General features: G+C 40.7%; 1 protein-coding gene across 1 annotated transcript; it reads right to left on the reverse strand.

Moving 5' to 3' along the window:
• Positions 1-6727: 6727 nt before the first annotated feature.
• LOC130459196 (uncharacterized) lies at positions 6728-8578 on the reverse strand. The gene is made up of 3 exons (XM_056826404.1): positions 8113-8578; positions 7662-8009; positions 6728-7538 (listed from the first exon to the last, which is right to left on the reverse strand). Exons 2-3 carry the CDS (start codon positions 7843-7845, stop codon positions 6880-6882), a joined length of 843 nt encoding a protein of 280 aa, XP_056682382.1. The 5' UTR covers positions 7846-8009; positions 8113-8578; the 3' UTR covers positions 6728-6879.
• Between the last annotated feature and the right edge of the window lie 8189 nt (positions 8579-16767).

Consider the following 16767-nt stretch of genomic DNA (forward strand, 5'->3'; position numbering starts at 1 on the left):
ACAAGACATCTTCCTCAATCAAATGTTGGAAGAAACTATGTACATGGTATGTCATAGGATTTGTGGATCCAAATAATGCTTGAAATGAATGCTAGCTTATGAATCTAAGTACAGATTTAAGCAAGCAATTGAGAATTGGAACTGTATTTTAGTGAAGCTAATAAGTATTTTAGTTTCATAAAATATACATGATTCTTATAGATATATAAGAAGTTTAGTGGGAGTACGTAAAACTTAATTGGTCCTATGTGTATCACACACATATCTCTCTATTGTGAAACAACATTCAAATGCTAATGACTTAGATTTGAAATTATTCATCAATGATGGACCAAGGCGAAACTTAGTACATACTGGGTATTATGATCTAATTACAAAGATGTTATAATATTATTTTAGATTAAGTAATGGCATTTACTAAATCAAACACGAAAGACTCCATTGGAGATATTCGGCCCATATGAATAAATTTAAGTAAAGAATGTTTGAACTATGTATAAGCATTTACTAAGTTAAACATCAAAGAGTCTAAATGAGGTTCTTAACCTATATTATATGTCAAAGAATTTAGCTGGATTTAGTATCTACTGAAACTAGACGAGCTAAAAGTTACATGAATAGAATTCAATTGGGAATTATTCTGCAAAAGAATTTATCATGTATGATATAATATAAGGAAAACGTATCGTATGACTTTAGGCATGACGAACATATACCAATCTCTATTGATCTAAGTAAAGATCAACTAGATTGAGATCAAGAAAAACTTATGGTACTTGAAAAGGTACATAAGAATAGTTCTTGATTCAAGGGATTAAAGATATGCTAAATAATTGATGCCACACGCATAAACACTGACAAAGGATCAAGCAAGATCCCTTTGGATCGGAGTTAACCATTGGCAAGGACGAGCTATAGAGCATCGTGTTTTGAAATGGCAACATGGAGTAAAGACCATGAGTTATTACGTGGGAAATTAAATATTAATGTTCTAAGATACAGTTGGAAAGTCTTCCACATATCTTTGAACTGCTTGGATAAGTAAATCCAAACAAAGCATCATTAGCAACCTAAACAGTTGAAGTAAAAGTACTTATTGCCTAAAAAGCAATAAAACAGAGTTGTTTACGTTAAGAGTTCTTCATTGAACTTGGGTAGATCACATGTCTTTTGACTTAATGGTTCTTCATTGCAAAATGCGTAGAACCACTATTTGTAGGGGAATATAGTTAAACATAATAACATGTGCGGAACAATCCCCAAAGCCAGGAAACATGTATAAAGCACAGATTAAGCAAACTTACATTCGAAGCGTGTTTTCCACAATAATATGTCAAGGAACACGAGCAAAGAACTTCACTTGTCGTTCCTCTACTTGGTTCACCAACACGTTCAGATCCGCCTTGATTATCGTAGCTTAGACAATCGATCAAGATACTTTGCTTTTGGGAAGAACTCACTTTGGAGGCACAAAGAGAATTAGGGTTCTCTGTGTCTAGGGTTTGAGTAGTATGAATTGTATGTTGGAATAATAAAATTGACCTATTGTATTAAATGATGTAACCGGCCAAGAACCAAAGGCCTTGACCGGCCACATCACGCAAGCACACGGACCACAGCCCGCGCCCAACGACACACTGCAGGCCGAAGCCCACAGCGCGCGCCCCGAGCAGCTGGGCCGTGGGCCTGCTCGCTCGCGCTGCGTTGCTTGTTGTGCGTGTTGTTGCGTGCTCTCCCAATGGGCTGGCCTTGCTCGCCTTTGCTCGCGAGCTTGCTGGCTCGTTGGGCCTTGCACGCTTACGTGCTTGGCTCGACGGGCCGGCAACTCCGATGCCCTTCGTATTCGCGAATTAATATATTTCCGATATATTATTTATCGTTTCGTATATGACGAATCACCGTCGTACGATACGATTTATGCGTGTCGCCCAGCTTACAAATATTCGCGATACGATATACGATTCCGATGAAGGTCGTATCGTATAATACGTTTCCAACTAATTCCCGAAAAGCTATTAAATGAATTTTTGATTCATTTAATCCGTTGATCTGTTACGTGTCATTGGTGTGACCTTCTAGGTTCAGTCAAGAGTAAGCTGTGAGTTCAATATCCATTAGAACTCACTGATCGGAAGCATTGCTCCAGCTAGCTGTTCCGATCACTTGATCTCACTGAATTAATTGTTCGCAATTAATCTGAACCTTGGTATTAGACTCAATGCACCTTGGGTGAAGGACATATTTCCTTCAATCTCCCACTTGTCATTCAGACAAGTGTGCATCCACATTCCTTTGTCACTTAGTGTTACTTACTGAACATAAGGTAAGATCCAAGCCATCCTTATTAGGTCCAGAAGTGTTTCTCGGATTACAGAGTTCAACTATCAAACTTTTGCAGAAGGTTAAGCCTAACCATTCTGAGCACGGCCATGCATTTTACAGTATCTAACTCTCCGAGAGGCCTTGTTACACAACAACACCATATCCTATCAAAGATAGGAGGACAATCCATTCTTGCAATCTATGAACACTCACTTTGATTCATAGTACGCCCAATAACTGCTTTTATAGCCTCCTTTTACGGTGCGACGTTTAGCTAGTATCAAAGCGAACTAATTCTCAAACGAGCAGACATAATCGGTCATGTTCTGAGGAACGGTTTCTAATCACCATTAATGAGAACTACCTATGACATGACTTTAATCTCTTAAAGTGTTCTCATGGTCAATCCGATACAAGATCCAATAAGTATCTATGCAAAAGATTCTGACATCCAGTCACTCTAGTTCAAGAAACAGAATTAAGTAATCTACTTGCAATCTAATCTTCATTAGTCATTGGTCGTCCACCTTTCAATGACCTGGATTAGGGATCCTTTGTGACTTCAATATTCAAGTTCACTTATGGGTGTTTCTTTGTCGAAGAATCGATCTTGACATCCCATTTGAATGATTTGAATCACATGGACTTATCATTTAATTCTAAACCACAATTAAATGAATATGAAATAAATAAATTTCATAAATATGAAATGGTTAAACCAATTGTTTTAAACATAGATCTAACAGATGTTCTAAAACAATACTTAGAAAATCAAAGCCATTCTCCAACATGCTTGATTCCCATGGTTGCTACATGTGCGTTGTGTTTCACTTGTGGCAACGGTTTAGTCAATGGATCCGCGACGTTGTCGTCAGTTCCAACCTTGCGAATCTCGATTTCCTTTCTTTCAATGATCTCTCGAAGTATATGAAATCGCCGCACTACGTGCTTGGACTTCTGGTGGCTCCTAGGCTCCTTTGCCTGGGCAATGGCTCCGCTATTGTCGCAATACAAAGCCACTGGTCCTTTAATGGAGGGGACAACACCAAGTTCTTCGATGAACTTCCGAATCCAAACAGCTTCCTTTGCTGCTTCTGAGGCAGCAATGTACTCGGCTTCAGTTGTAGAATCCGCAATAGTGCTTTGCTTAGCACTTTTCCAGCTTACTGCTCCGCCGTTGAGGCAGAACACAAACCCAGACTGTGATCTGAAATCATCTCTGTTGGTTTGAAAGCTTGCGTCCGTATAGCCCTTAACAATCAACTCATCTGTACCACCATAAACCAGAAACTGATCCTTAGTCCTTTTCAGGTACTTTAGGATGTTCTTGGCAGCAGTCCAATGCGCCTCCTTCTGACTGGTACCTGCTCGTTTCACTGAGTGCGAACGAAACATCCGACCTTGTACAAATTATAGCATACATGATGGATCCAATAGCCGAAGCGTATGGAATTCCACTCATCTTTCTACGTTCATCAGATGTTTTGGGACACTGACTCTTGCTTAGATATATGCCATGTGACATGGGTAGATGGCCTCTCTTGGCTTCCATCATATTGAACCTAGCTAGCACTTTGTCAATGTAAGTGCTTTGGCTTAGTCAAATCATCCTCTTAGATCTATCCCTATAGATCTTGATGCCCAATATGTACTGTGCCTCTCCTAAGTCCTTCATTGAGAAACACTTCCCGAGCCAAGTCTTTACAGACTCCAACATAGGAATGTCGTTTCCATTAAGTAGTATGTCGTCAACATACAAGACTAGGAATGCAATTTTACCCCCACTGACCTTCTTGTATACACAAGATTCGTCCTGATTCTTGATGAAGCCAAACTTATTGACTGCTTCATCAAATCGTTTATTCCAACTCCTTGATGCCTGCTTTAGTCCGTATATGGACTTCTTAATCTTGCATACCTTTCCTTGGTTCTTTTGATCGAGAAAACCCTTCGGCTGTGTCATGAACACAGTCTCTTCAAGAACATCGTTCAAGAAGGCAGTTTTGACATTCATTTTCCATATTTCATAGTCATGAAAAGCGGCAATCGCAAGGATTATCCTAATAGACTTAAGCATCGCGACTGGAGAAAAGGTTTCATCGTAGTCAACGTCGTGAACTTGCCTGTAACTTTTTGCTACCAATCTAGCCTTGTATATGTATACAATTCCATCTTTGTCTTTCTTCAACTTGAAGACCCATTTTCATCCGATAGGTGTGAACTCATCCGGCAAATCAACCAAATCCCAGACTTGATTTTCAGACATGGAGTCTATTTCAGATTGCATGGCCTCTAACCATTTAGTGGAGCTTGGGCTCGTCATATCTTGCTTGTAAGTCATAGGTTCATCACTATCCAATATGAGAACGTCTAAGTTTTCAGTCAAGAGGACGCCTGTCCATCTGTCCGGCTGAAAAATAGTTCTATTTGACCTACGAGGGGCAACAACGTTTTGAGGAACTACTCCCACTGGCTCTTCTAAAGACCTTGGAGTTTCATCAACCTGAACTGCTTCTAAAGAGTTCTGAGTTTGTTGTTCGTCTCGAATCTCTTCGAGGTCTATTATTCTCCCACTTGTCAATTTGGAAATATGATTTCTTTCCAAAAAGACACCATCACGAGCAACGAAAACCTTGTTGTCTGACTTGTTGTAGAAATAATACCCCATAGTTTCTTTTGGATACCCAACGAAGAAACATTTGTCAGATTTAGGTTGTAGCTTGTCCGAAATTAATCGCTTGACATATGCTTCGCAACCCCAAATCTTCAGAAAAGACAACTTTGGAAGTTTCCCAGTCCATAATTCGTATGGAGTCTTTTCAACAGCTTTTGACGGAGCACGATTCAGTGTGAGTGCTGCAGTTTGCAACGCATGTCCCCAGAACTGTAAAGGAAGTTTGGCCTGACCCATCATTGACCTGACCATATCGAGTAAGGTCCTGTTTCTCCGTTCTGACACTCCATTCCATTGAGGTGTCCCCGGAGCAGTCAATTCAGAAAGAATACCGCATTCTTTTAGATGGTCATCAAACTCGTGGCTAAGATATTCACCTCCTCGATCCGATCTTAGAGCTTTGATTTTCTTGCCATGTTGATTCTCTACTTCATTTTGAAATTCTTTGAATTTCTCAAAAGATTCAGACTTGTGCTTCATTAAGTAAATATAGCCATATCTACTGAAGTCGTCCGTAAACGTTATGAAATAGCTGAACTCACCTCTAGCTTTCGTACTCATAGGCCCACATACGTCCGTATGTATTAGCCCTAGTAGTTCGCTTGCTCTTTCTCCCACCTTTGAGAAAGGTTGCTTTGTCATTTTGCCAAGTAAACAAGATTCGCATTGATCAATCTTCTCTAAGTCGAATGATTCTAGAATTCCTTTCCGTTGAAGTAATTCCATGCGCTTTATGTTTATATGGCCTAATAGACAATGCCACCGAAATGTGAGATCCGAATCACCAATTTTAGCCTTTTTGATATTTATGTTATAAATGTGTTTGCTCGTATCTAGCACATAACGGTTTTTTCATGAAATGCCCCTGAGGTTTTAAAAAACGCACCAAATACCCTCGCCTGTTTCGATTCACATAATATACCCCTATTTTTTTCCAAGTTTGCACCAAATACCCCTTAACTGACCTTCCGTTAGTCCTCCGTTAAGTCGTGTTTATAATTCACAGTATACCCCTTTTTATAAACTTAATGCATAATATACACCTATTTTAAAATTAAGTTGCACTAGATACCCAAATTGCAGGAATTTGAATTTAACGGCTAGTTTTTAAACCTAGGAAGCAAAATATAGCCGTTATGTTCTTGCTGCCTATAAATGCTACTAGTGTTCACCTCACTTGCATACTTTCCCCTCTCCAAATTAGCCATGAGCTCTCATTCAAAAACCGAATCTTCTTCCATCCCAAATTTAGCATACATTAGAGTTCCTAATAAAAATTGCTATTGCGGGAGAAGATTTGCAATTAGGAGCTCGGAAACGGCAAAAAATCCGCAAAAGCTTTACTACAAGTGTGATCCTTGTGATAATTTCAAATGGTGCAAAGGTTTTCTTGAGCACACAAGTGATGAAGTTCAGAGCAAGGGAAACAGAGATGATGAAAACAGGGGAATGCAAGAACAAAGCTGGGGAATGCAATAACAGAGCAGGGGAATGCATGAAGAGTTGAAGCTATTGAAGAAGAAGATCAAACAACAGAAACAGCAAATCAATTTTGCAATAAAAATTGGTGTATTAATGTTTGCATTTCTGATTTGGATATCAATGAAGTAAAGTTGTAACAAATTTCATGAAATAAAGACACTTTGTTCCATAAATACTTGTTCAAGCAAATAAGCTTTACATAAACTGAACTTTAAGTGGACAAACACCACTGAACTGCACAAAAAGAGGTGTTCTAAGCATTTCACTGTTTCCAAAAAATGATCTCTGCACAACTGTTTCCAAAAACTGATTCTAACTAAACTGATTCTGACTAAACTGATTTGACTAAGTTAGTTTAGCTTTGTGCACTACAATTCACAAAATATAGCCAACTGAGGTGACTATGCAGCTGCCTTTGACCTCTTCCTTGTGTTTGGTCCCCCATTTGATGTACTTGCTCCTGCTGCACCACTCTTTGAAGTGCTTGGTCCAGTGGCACTTGTTCCTCCACTCTTGCATGTTCTTGAGTTGTGACCAAACTCTCTACACTTTCCACATTTCAGATTTGTGTTCCTCTTCCCTTTCTTTGGTTCATTTGCCCCTCTCTTTCTCTTCTTAGCAGGTCTGCCAGATGGTCTTTTGATGGTTGGAGGCTGAATGGAAGGAAGGCCAAAGTCAGGCCACTGAGATGGATCTGCCATAGGATGAATATGTTCTGCATAGGTTAGCTTGTATGCAGCAGCCTTGAACCATGGGGATATGAAATCATGGGGGTTCATCCTTTGGTCATATATGACCCTCAGTGCATGCTTGCAGGGGATTCCACAGATCTGCCACTTCCCACAGGCACAAATTCTTGTTGCAAGCCTAATTGGGAAGTTGACATGTCCATCCCTAACCTCAAATTCACCCCCTCCACATGCTGTGGCATAACATAACCTGGACTCAGCTGTCCTCTCCTCTAACTCTTTCAATGCATATGCAGTGAGCTGACCTTCCTCCATGTCAACTGCCTTGTCAAATCTAGCCCCCACCCTCTGCATACACCAACTTCTGATTGCTGTACACCAGACATTAAACAACAAACAACAAGTTCAGGGGTATATTATGCATGAATATGATTAAACAACAAACAACAAGTTCAGGGGTATATTATGCATGAATATGATTAGAAGAGTTATACCTTCCAATAATGAGAAGACAGGCATGTCTCTGAAGGGCTTTGTGCATGCATTGAATGACTCCACAAAGTTTGTTGTGTTGTGATCACAACAAACAGTAGAGTCAAACTTATGCCTAGACCACTGCTCAATGCAGCTGTTCAAGTATGCAGTGGCATTTGCATTGTACTCACTGATCTTTTCCATGGCCTTACCAAACACATACTCATTGTATGCATTAGCAGCTATCCAAAAGAGCTTGTGGAATGCAGATCCACTGAGCCATTGTTCTTACAATTCATGTATAGGTGTTGGCAGCAAACTCTCCTAGTTGCTCTAGGAAAAGTTTCTCTAACTGCCAACTCAACACCCTACACATCAGCAAACAACAAAAACAGGTTCATTAATATAGAAACATAAACATAAGAAAAAGTAAAGATCAGAAAAGAGTAAATATCAGATCAGTACACATACCTTCATCCTATCACTGATGAAGGTCCAATCATCTCTGTTGCAACCCTCCTGCTCAAACATTTGCCTCAAACATCTCATGAAGTAGGTCCAACTGTCACAACTCTCAGTGTCTACTATCCCATAGGCAAGAACAAAAATTTCATTGTTCCCATCTATGCCAACTGCTGTCAGTAGAATGCCCTTGTAGAAACCACTTAAATGAGCCCCATCTATTCCAATTATGGGCCTACAACCCCTTAGAAACCCCCTGACTTGTGCAGCAAATGAGAAGAAGCAAGCTCTGAATTTTGGGTTCACATCCCCACTACTGGCCCCCCATGTTATAAGTGCATGACTCCCTGGGTTTGTTTGCTTAATCATCTCAGCATATCTAGGCAACAGCTCATATGCTTCAGCCCAACCACCATGCAGCTTTTCCTTTGCCATACTCCTGACCTTGTACAATAGCCTCTTTTTCACCCTCAACTGAAACTTCTCATGTGCATACCTCCTCAATGTCTCCACTGGAATCTCTGGATTTGCCTCTATTTCCCCCAACATATGCTTACACAACCACTCAGAGGTCACCACTGGATTCTCCTCAAGCCTCTCACAAGTTCTGTGGGACCCACTGATCACCTTAATGGCCCAGCTAACATTGTCAAACAACCTACTGGCATGTATCCTCCAGTCACATGACTCCACTGCACACACTGCTGTGTACCTCCTATTGTCAGCCCTCTCAACACTAAGCCCAAACCCCTCCTGTATGCAGTAACTTCTCAACACTTCAAGAAATGTGGCCTTATCATGAAAGATCAACCAGGGTTCTAACTTAATGGACCCATATGGTTGATCAGTCCATATTTTGCCATTTTTATAGGCCTTATCCATCTTTGAGGAACCATTTAGACAATCCTCAAACCCCAAATCAGGAATATCATCAGGAATCACCTCATCATCAACATCAGAATCAATCCAATCATTCAGAACATCCTCTTGTTCAGAATCTGATTCCTCATAATCAGAATCCTCACTCTCCTCTTCTGAACATATCTCACCAACATCAGCAAAAACCCCTGGTGTCTTAGACCTTCCTGTACCCTTTCTCCCTTTTCCCTTTCCCTTGGAAACCCAAGTTCCAGCCTTCTTAGCAGTGACTTTGTTAACCCTAAACCCCTCAGGTCTAGCTCTGCCCCCCTTCTTTTTCACTGGCTGAGCTTGATCAGGTGGTGCTTGATTGTTAGGCTCATCAGTTTGGTTGTTCTGTGGTGGAGTGGGATTTTGTGGTGGTGGTGGTGGAGGGGTGTGATGTTGTGGTGGAGAGGTGGGATGTTCTGGTGGTGGTGTGTGTTGTTGTTGTTGTGGTGGAGAGGTGGGATGTTCTGGTGGTGGTGTGTGTTGTTGTTGTTTTGGTTGGGTGGGTTCTTTCTGTGGTGGGGGTGGTGGGGGTGGTGGTGTAGGTTGTTTGGTGGGTTGTTTAGGTGGGGTGGGTTGTTTCTGTGGGGTGGGTTGTTTAGCTGATGCCCTCCTTTTGGGGGTTAGTTTCTTAGAAGAAGGCTTATCCTTGCCTTTTGACTTAGAAGCAACATGATTTGTGTGTTTGGGTGGGGTGGGTTGTTTCTTTGGGGATTCTTGTGTTTGTTGTGGTTGAGAGAAACCTGGAAACACCTCATCAGCATCATCTTTGCTAATGACTCTCACATACTCAACCTTCATGTCCTCACAATCAACAACAGGGACCTCCATAGCCACAGTGTACTCCATTTGTTCCTGTATTTCCCTCAAAATGTCCTCCCTTTCCTGTTGTTTCCTCATTGCCTCTTCCTCCTCTCTTTGAGCCCTCAACAGTTCCTCTTGTCTCTCCTTAAGTTGTCTCTCTTTTTCCTTTCTATGATTCTCAATTGTTGCAACAGCATTCCTAAACACCAATCCTGGTTTATCTGTTCGCTCAACCCAAATTTCAGCAGTGTCTTTACCCCAATTCCATCCCCACAGAAGCCTTAAAGTCTTATCATCATTCAATTCAACCTTACCACAAGGACCCTCAACATACAAGCTAAAGGTACTAGGCAAAAAAACATCTTGCTTAACTGATTCCTCAAAGATATCAAGAAACAACTTCAACAAACGATATTTTTCCATGTCTCCCACTCTAATATCAAAACTATGTGACCCATAACGTAGTAACAACCAAATAGCACTCATCCTAAAGGGAAAAAATAATGAAACTAACATCAATTTTCATTCCAACAACCACAATTGACCAATAACCAACAAGAAATTTGCGCAATTTAAAAAAAAAAACTGACAATTTCACAAACCCTAACCCTAATCGATTTCGTGAAAAAAAAACAAGTTTACCAGCAAAATTAAACAGAGGAGAAGAGATTATTACCTGGAAGTAGACTAACCAACTTTAAAATTCCCGTTTCCTCTTCAACACTAACTCAGCTGGAAATCGCCTCAAGTTTCTCCCTTTTTTGTCGCGATTGAAGCAAAATCACAACCCACGAACTCGCCTTTAAGGTGCGCAGCAAAATTCACAAAAATATTGAAGATCTACCCAGAATTTCTAGGGTTTGAGTAGGATTAGAGCTTGAAGAAGAACAGGGGAGAGGAGAGAGAAAGAGAAAAATTTGAACGGTTTTTTTTTTTTTTTGGTCTTTCTGTGAAAGTGAAGGAAGTCAATGGCGCTAAACCAAAATTAAGGGCAAATAAATAAAACACCACTAACGGCAGACTAACGGCGTTAGCTGACAGGTGCATGTCATGAACAGTACGGATAAATAGGGGTATATTATGTGAATCGAAACAGGCGAGGGTATTTGGTGCGTTTTTTAAAACCTCGGGGGCATTTCATGAAAAAACCGAGCACATAAAGACCGTTTTCTTGTTGTGCTGAACCATAAAACATTCCATTCAAAGCAAAAGAACAACTATTGTCTTTAAATTGAAAACTAAAACCTTTAGAATAGAAACTTGAAACATAAATAATGTTTCTGGTGATACTAGGAACATAGTAACACTTTTCTAGTTCCAAAACAAACCCACTAGGCAAAGAAATAAAATAAGATCCTACGGCTAATGCAGCAATCCGTGCTCCATTTCCCACGCGTAGATCCATCTCGCCTTTATCAAGCTTTCTACTTCTCCTTAGTCCCTGCGTATTGGAACATAAGTGTGAGCCACAACCAGTATCTAATACCCAAGAAGTAGAATTAACAAGATTACAATGTATAACATACATACCTGAAGGAGAAGCAACGTTTCCGTCCTTCTTCTCTTCCTTTAGTTTGGGGCAATCTCGCTTGTAATGACCAATTTCATTACAATTGAAGCATTGCGATGTAGAAGGAGAAGCATTCCTCTTCATCTTGCTCTTGGAAGGCGCCAGATGCCTTCCGGGAGTGGACGAAGATGCAGCCTTGCTTTTCTTCCCCTTGCCTACTTTCTTGAATTTAGTGCACCTCACAATCAAAGGGTCTTGATTGAACTTAAGGATTTTCTCGCATTTCACGAGTAATTCCACAAGTTCACAGAATGTGCTCTCTTTCTGATGAAAGAGATAGTGCATCTTAAAACCCTCATAATCCTTATGAAGAGAATTCAGCACTAGTGCAATAGCTATTGACTCTTTGATGGAACCACCAAGTCTCTCAATTGTGAAAAATAATCCAGACATCATAACCACATGAGACCGAATTGATGTGTTTTTGTCCATCTTGACAGAGTAAATGCGCCTTTGTGCCTCCAGAAGTTTGATTTCTCGGCACGACTTGCGTGGGGTTATGAGCTTGAGATCGCCCATCGAATTAGCCAATTCGTCAACCCCATTGCCACTGTAGACACCTACTTTTGTCCCCATTCCCGAAAGGGAAGGTTCGATGATGAAAACGTAAATCTCCACTTGACAACGCATCTCCTATAAAATAACGAATCTCAATTCCCCTTTTCATTTCACCCGAAACCTGCTATTTATAGAAACCTGCTATTTATGGAAACCTGCTAAAAATAGTAACTGCCGTAATGGGTAGTTGTTAAAAGTGGCAAGTCATAAAAGATAGAAACCTGTCAGAACTAGGTGTTGCACTCCAACATAAATCCTGAATGAGATAGAAATTGCGAGAGAATCCTATTCCTAATATGATTCGAAAGTAAGAGTCACGTATTAATTAAAATCCTAACGAGCCTAGAGTTCGTAACGGGCCCAGACGCATCCCGTCACAAGGTTAATACGCACTAAAAGACTCAATTAAATCTCAAATACTCTGGATTCTAGGAATCCGCATCTGACTAAGAAAACAGCCCAGACCCTATTTTCAACGCCTGGTTCTGGGCGCCGAATTCTTCGGCGCCCAGGCCTGGGCGCTGAAAATACCTGGTACGTGTTTTTTCCTAATTCCTTGTGGATTAGAGTTCTGCAATTCTATCTTTCCACGAACTCTTTTCTATAAATAGGGCCTTAAGTTCGACGTGAAAAGTACACAACAACACACAATTATATTTCTGAGTATTGACTCTAAACCCCTAAGCCTAAGCCTCACGCTGCAAAACTGATCACGCGTTCTGTCGCAATCGATCCATAAATCGAACAGAACGTATCCCGTCCCATAATTTGAGATTCTTTAAATAAAAGGAGAAATAGCAAAGTCAAAGTGGTTAGTTTTCTGAGAACCGTGACGTACCTCTCAAGGGTGCGTCGTAATGTGTCCCTTTTATATGATTTAATTGCTTTCCTCGCCCTTTTATGAACTGTTAAACTAACTAAAATCTGATTGTTCGATCACGCTTAATAAATATGATATTTTTGGGAAATTGGATTATCATGCTAGGTCCCTTAAAACAATCTAAATCAGATAATCGCGCTCGATCTAGTACTATATGTTGCATACTATTAAAATCAACTCAGATTAGTTTAATAGTTAACGCATGTCCCTTCAATTATTTATGCTGAGCTAGTAAGGATATCCTGCCTCTGGAGTTATCGAAGAGCGAGTACTCCTCTCGGTAGTTACAGTCCCCCGAACCCTCAATCTCTACCCTACGGGTGTACGTTGAGCGATCCCCACCACATGGGATCACAAGGGAACCTACGGCCGTCGTGGTCAAACATAATTGCACTCCCTTTATGTCACGATAACCGGGTTTTGTCAGTTTTTCTCATTGTCGTTAAAAACTAAATGGCGACTCCTATATTACTAGTCAATTGGGTGTAAACTCACAGGAAATCCAATTACACTTGATTTGACAAAAAGAAGCTTCACACCCACGAGGGACGAGGTCACGCATTAGCCTCGTGCTTTTTAGACCCCCTCACAGTGGCGACTCCACTGGGGATAGTGAAGGAAATACTCGTGCTTGTAGGTAATCAAAATAGTCGAAGGGTGAAACGATCCTACCCCGCGTTTATTTCCCCATCAAGTTGGGACGACCTGAAAATCAGCATATTAATGTGAACGGACAGAACCGCATAACGAATCTTGGCTCCCTTGGTGTTTCATCTCGGGAGTTGGGACTAAGGATACCCATCGCCAACCGGGGGGTGCATACGCTTCGAATGTTGTCCACTCGGCACTTTCGCTAGTAGTACACCCGTCCCAAACCCAATCACTCGCCCACTAGGTCCCTCTCGCCTGCATGCCCCCTTGGCTTGCACTTGCGGGTTGGCCTTCTTGGGCGAAATTCCTCTGTTAAAGACACTACCTCGACCGGGGCATGTGTTGGATCTGCGATAGAAGCGGTACCAAGCTAGGCGCAAAATAACTACCCGTAGAAGCCTATCATAAACTACATGACATATTATTATTGCCTCATGATGGAATGTTAGTTATGTGTAGCGAAATATATGATTGTGTGTGACAAACAATGTTAGAAAACCAACGACCTTAAAAAAATTGCCCAAACATTCATAAATCAATTGGCCAAAGAGTTATACCGAAATACGTGTTCAGCAAACCCGAACGATCGCCACAAAAATAAGCGACGCTCGGGATGGCCTGTAACGAATCCCACAAACGCTGCACAACGCGTAAAGGACGTTATTAGGTAAGCACGCAAAATCGAAGTCGCATAAACAAAAGTAGACGCAAACAGAAAACGAGAACCACTCAGGGACGCATTTTCAACGCCCCTGGCTGGGCGCCAGAATTTCTCACGCCCGACGTTGGGCGCTGAAGTTGCTGCTTGGCCTTCTGGTCAGGCGCAGCAACCTCGGCGCCCGCGAAAAAGAAAACACGTAGCAAAAAAACCGTTCGAAAAAAAAAAAAAATTGCTGCGAGGGCGTAAGAAAAGCACTCGGTTCTAAAAGCGACTCATAAAAAAGAATAACTCTTTGCGTCGTTGTTAGGCCTCCTACGACGACAATGCTCGGCATCAAAACCGAACATGCTAATAATTATGAATGTCACATGGGCAAAGTATTCAAAAATAATGTTCAAATGAAGTTTTTAAGGAAAAATAATGTTCGAATAAAAAGTAAATCAGAGTCTAGACTAGGCTATGCCAAAGTACAATGTAAATCCTAAAGTCTTAGTTGTCTTATCCATAGAATCGGTCCTAATGCTTAGTGTCGTTCTGCAAGTTAAAAGGTTAAACCATATTGAGTCTCCCTTCCTAACATTTAAATCAATAAGCACCCATATGTAATTGTCATCCCTTGCTAAGAATCTACGGTCTCAATACTCTCTCTCACCAATAAAAATAATATATTATAGTATTTGCAAAATGGAAACAGTCACATTCTGAAAATCATGCCCCCATAGTCGCACAACCCCCAAAGTGAACCTAAGGTGTCAATACCATTGGCAAGAAAAATTAATGGCCTCAAGGCTTATGATCACATTGGGTCACGACCATCATAGTCCTCTCGAGCCACTCGCTCCTTGAAATACTCCTAAGTACAGACTAAAAGATTTTCCATGAATGCAACATGACCAACCATGAAAATACCCAAATCGGCATACCATAAGGCTACCATTGGGGTAAAGCAATACACACTAAGAGAGAAGCCGCACTAACGATTCTAGCCTTGTAAAAATGGAAATTCGATATCCCCAATTAACTACCTTGCCAACATTAAGCAAAATGGCGCATGACAAATGAACACCCAAGGGTTAAAATCTAAAGTGTCAACCAACGAAAGTTATGGTCCAATTAGCCTAAGTCTGAGAGTCGCTTGGTCAAGTATTATAGGCTTACGCCACGTCATTATTTTGAGTCTAGGCCACCTCCTTGTATTCATACATGGGTTATAATCAGAAAGATTAATGAAAGTTCGAGTCTAAATCACAACTTCCAATTAAATCCCAGAAACTGGAATCTGAAAAGAAGCAAAAAAAAATGTTATTTTCGATGCAATTCTTTCGTTAAATTTCAATAAGGTAAAAACAAGATATCGAATCTACGCTATTTGCACATTTTAAGAAACGACTAAATACGCTTGCAAAGTAAGACGATTTAAAGGTCCACCCTAGGCCTGCTAGAATTAAAGGTCCACTATAGGCCTACCAGACGAGGCTCACTCAGTCTCGCCTCGTGACTCAAAGACCACAACCATCTACCTTTTAGCCCAAATAAATAAAAAATTGATTGAAGGATTTATGTTGGGGAGAAAATCCCAAGCAAAAAGAAAAAAGAGAAAGAGAAAAGGGAGAGCGAAAAGAGCCATGAAATACTTAAAGAGAAAGAGAAAAGGGAGAGCGAAAAGAACGAGCCATGAAATACTTAGCCCGTACCTCCCAAAGCGCAAACTTTACACAAGTAAAACGAAGAAAAGAATTGAGTCAACCAAATCATGCCACAAAAACTACATAAGATTCTACGATGTCTACCCTTTCCAATCCTTATGTTCTTAGACGCCTTCGCTCTGGGGTCCCTGCTCAGCTCATTTAACCCATCCATGTTCTCATCGCCATAACCCAAGAAACCATTAACTCGACTCTTGTTCTTGAACTTGTTGTCAACTGCAAACCACGTACGGCCATTGACACGTGCGTCATACCCGTTATTTCCAAAACCTGCTCTTACATCACCACTAGTATAATGACCATATAACTTGTTTGAATACATCCTGTTGATATACCCTTGAGCCGTCCCCATGCTATTCATTGGCCTTGGTTGATGTAATCCTCGTGCTTGACTAATACAACTCATTCAACCCATCTTTCAAGCTGTCTTGAGTCACGAATAATAAAAATGAAGACAAATGAAAAGTATAAAATAAATAATAAAAAAAGAAACTTTGCAAAGCGCCTCTAAAGTTAGTCTAAAAAGAAAAAGAAGCATTTAGCGCACCAAAAAAGATCCGCCCAGAAACCAATTTCAGCGCCCACATCTGGGCGCCGAAATCTTTAGCGCCCCAGCCCGGGCGCTGAATCTCTCTGCTTGCTAAAAATTTGTCCAAAAGTGCTCGTCATTTTATCCGCACATGCACAGAAAAATAACGAACACTTGGAGGGGTACAGCACGTATTCAGATATACGTACCACCGAAAAATACATGTACTCAAAAAAAATATAAAACAAATTTTTGGCTTACGGCAAAGCAACAGATTAAAATAATAATAAACTTCACTTATTCTACCGTTTCAAATAATATGTTTCCATCTCAGAACATACTTATCGAATTCGGCATTCTAAGAAACCATTTTCTAGGCTAAGAACTACGCAAGACCTG

Source organism: Spinacia oleracea, chromosome 4 (genome assembly GCF_020520425.1).
Source record: "Spinacia oleracea cultivar Varoflay chromosome 4, BTI_SOV_V1, whole genome shotgun sequence".
Lineage (NCBI taxonomy): Eukaryota > Viridiplantae > Streptophyta > Magnoliopsida > Caryophyllales > Amaranthaceae > Spinacia > Spinacia oleracea.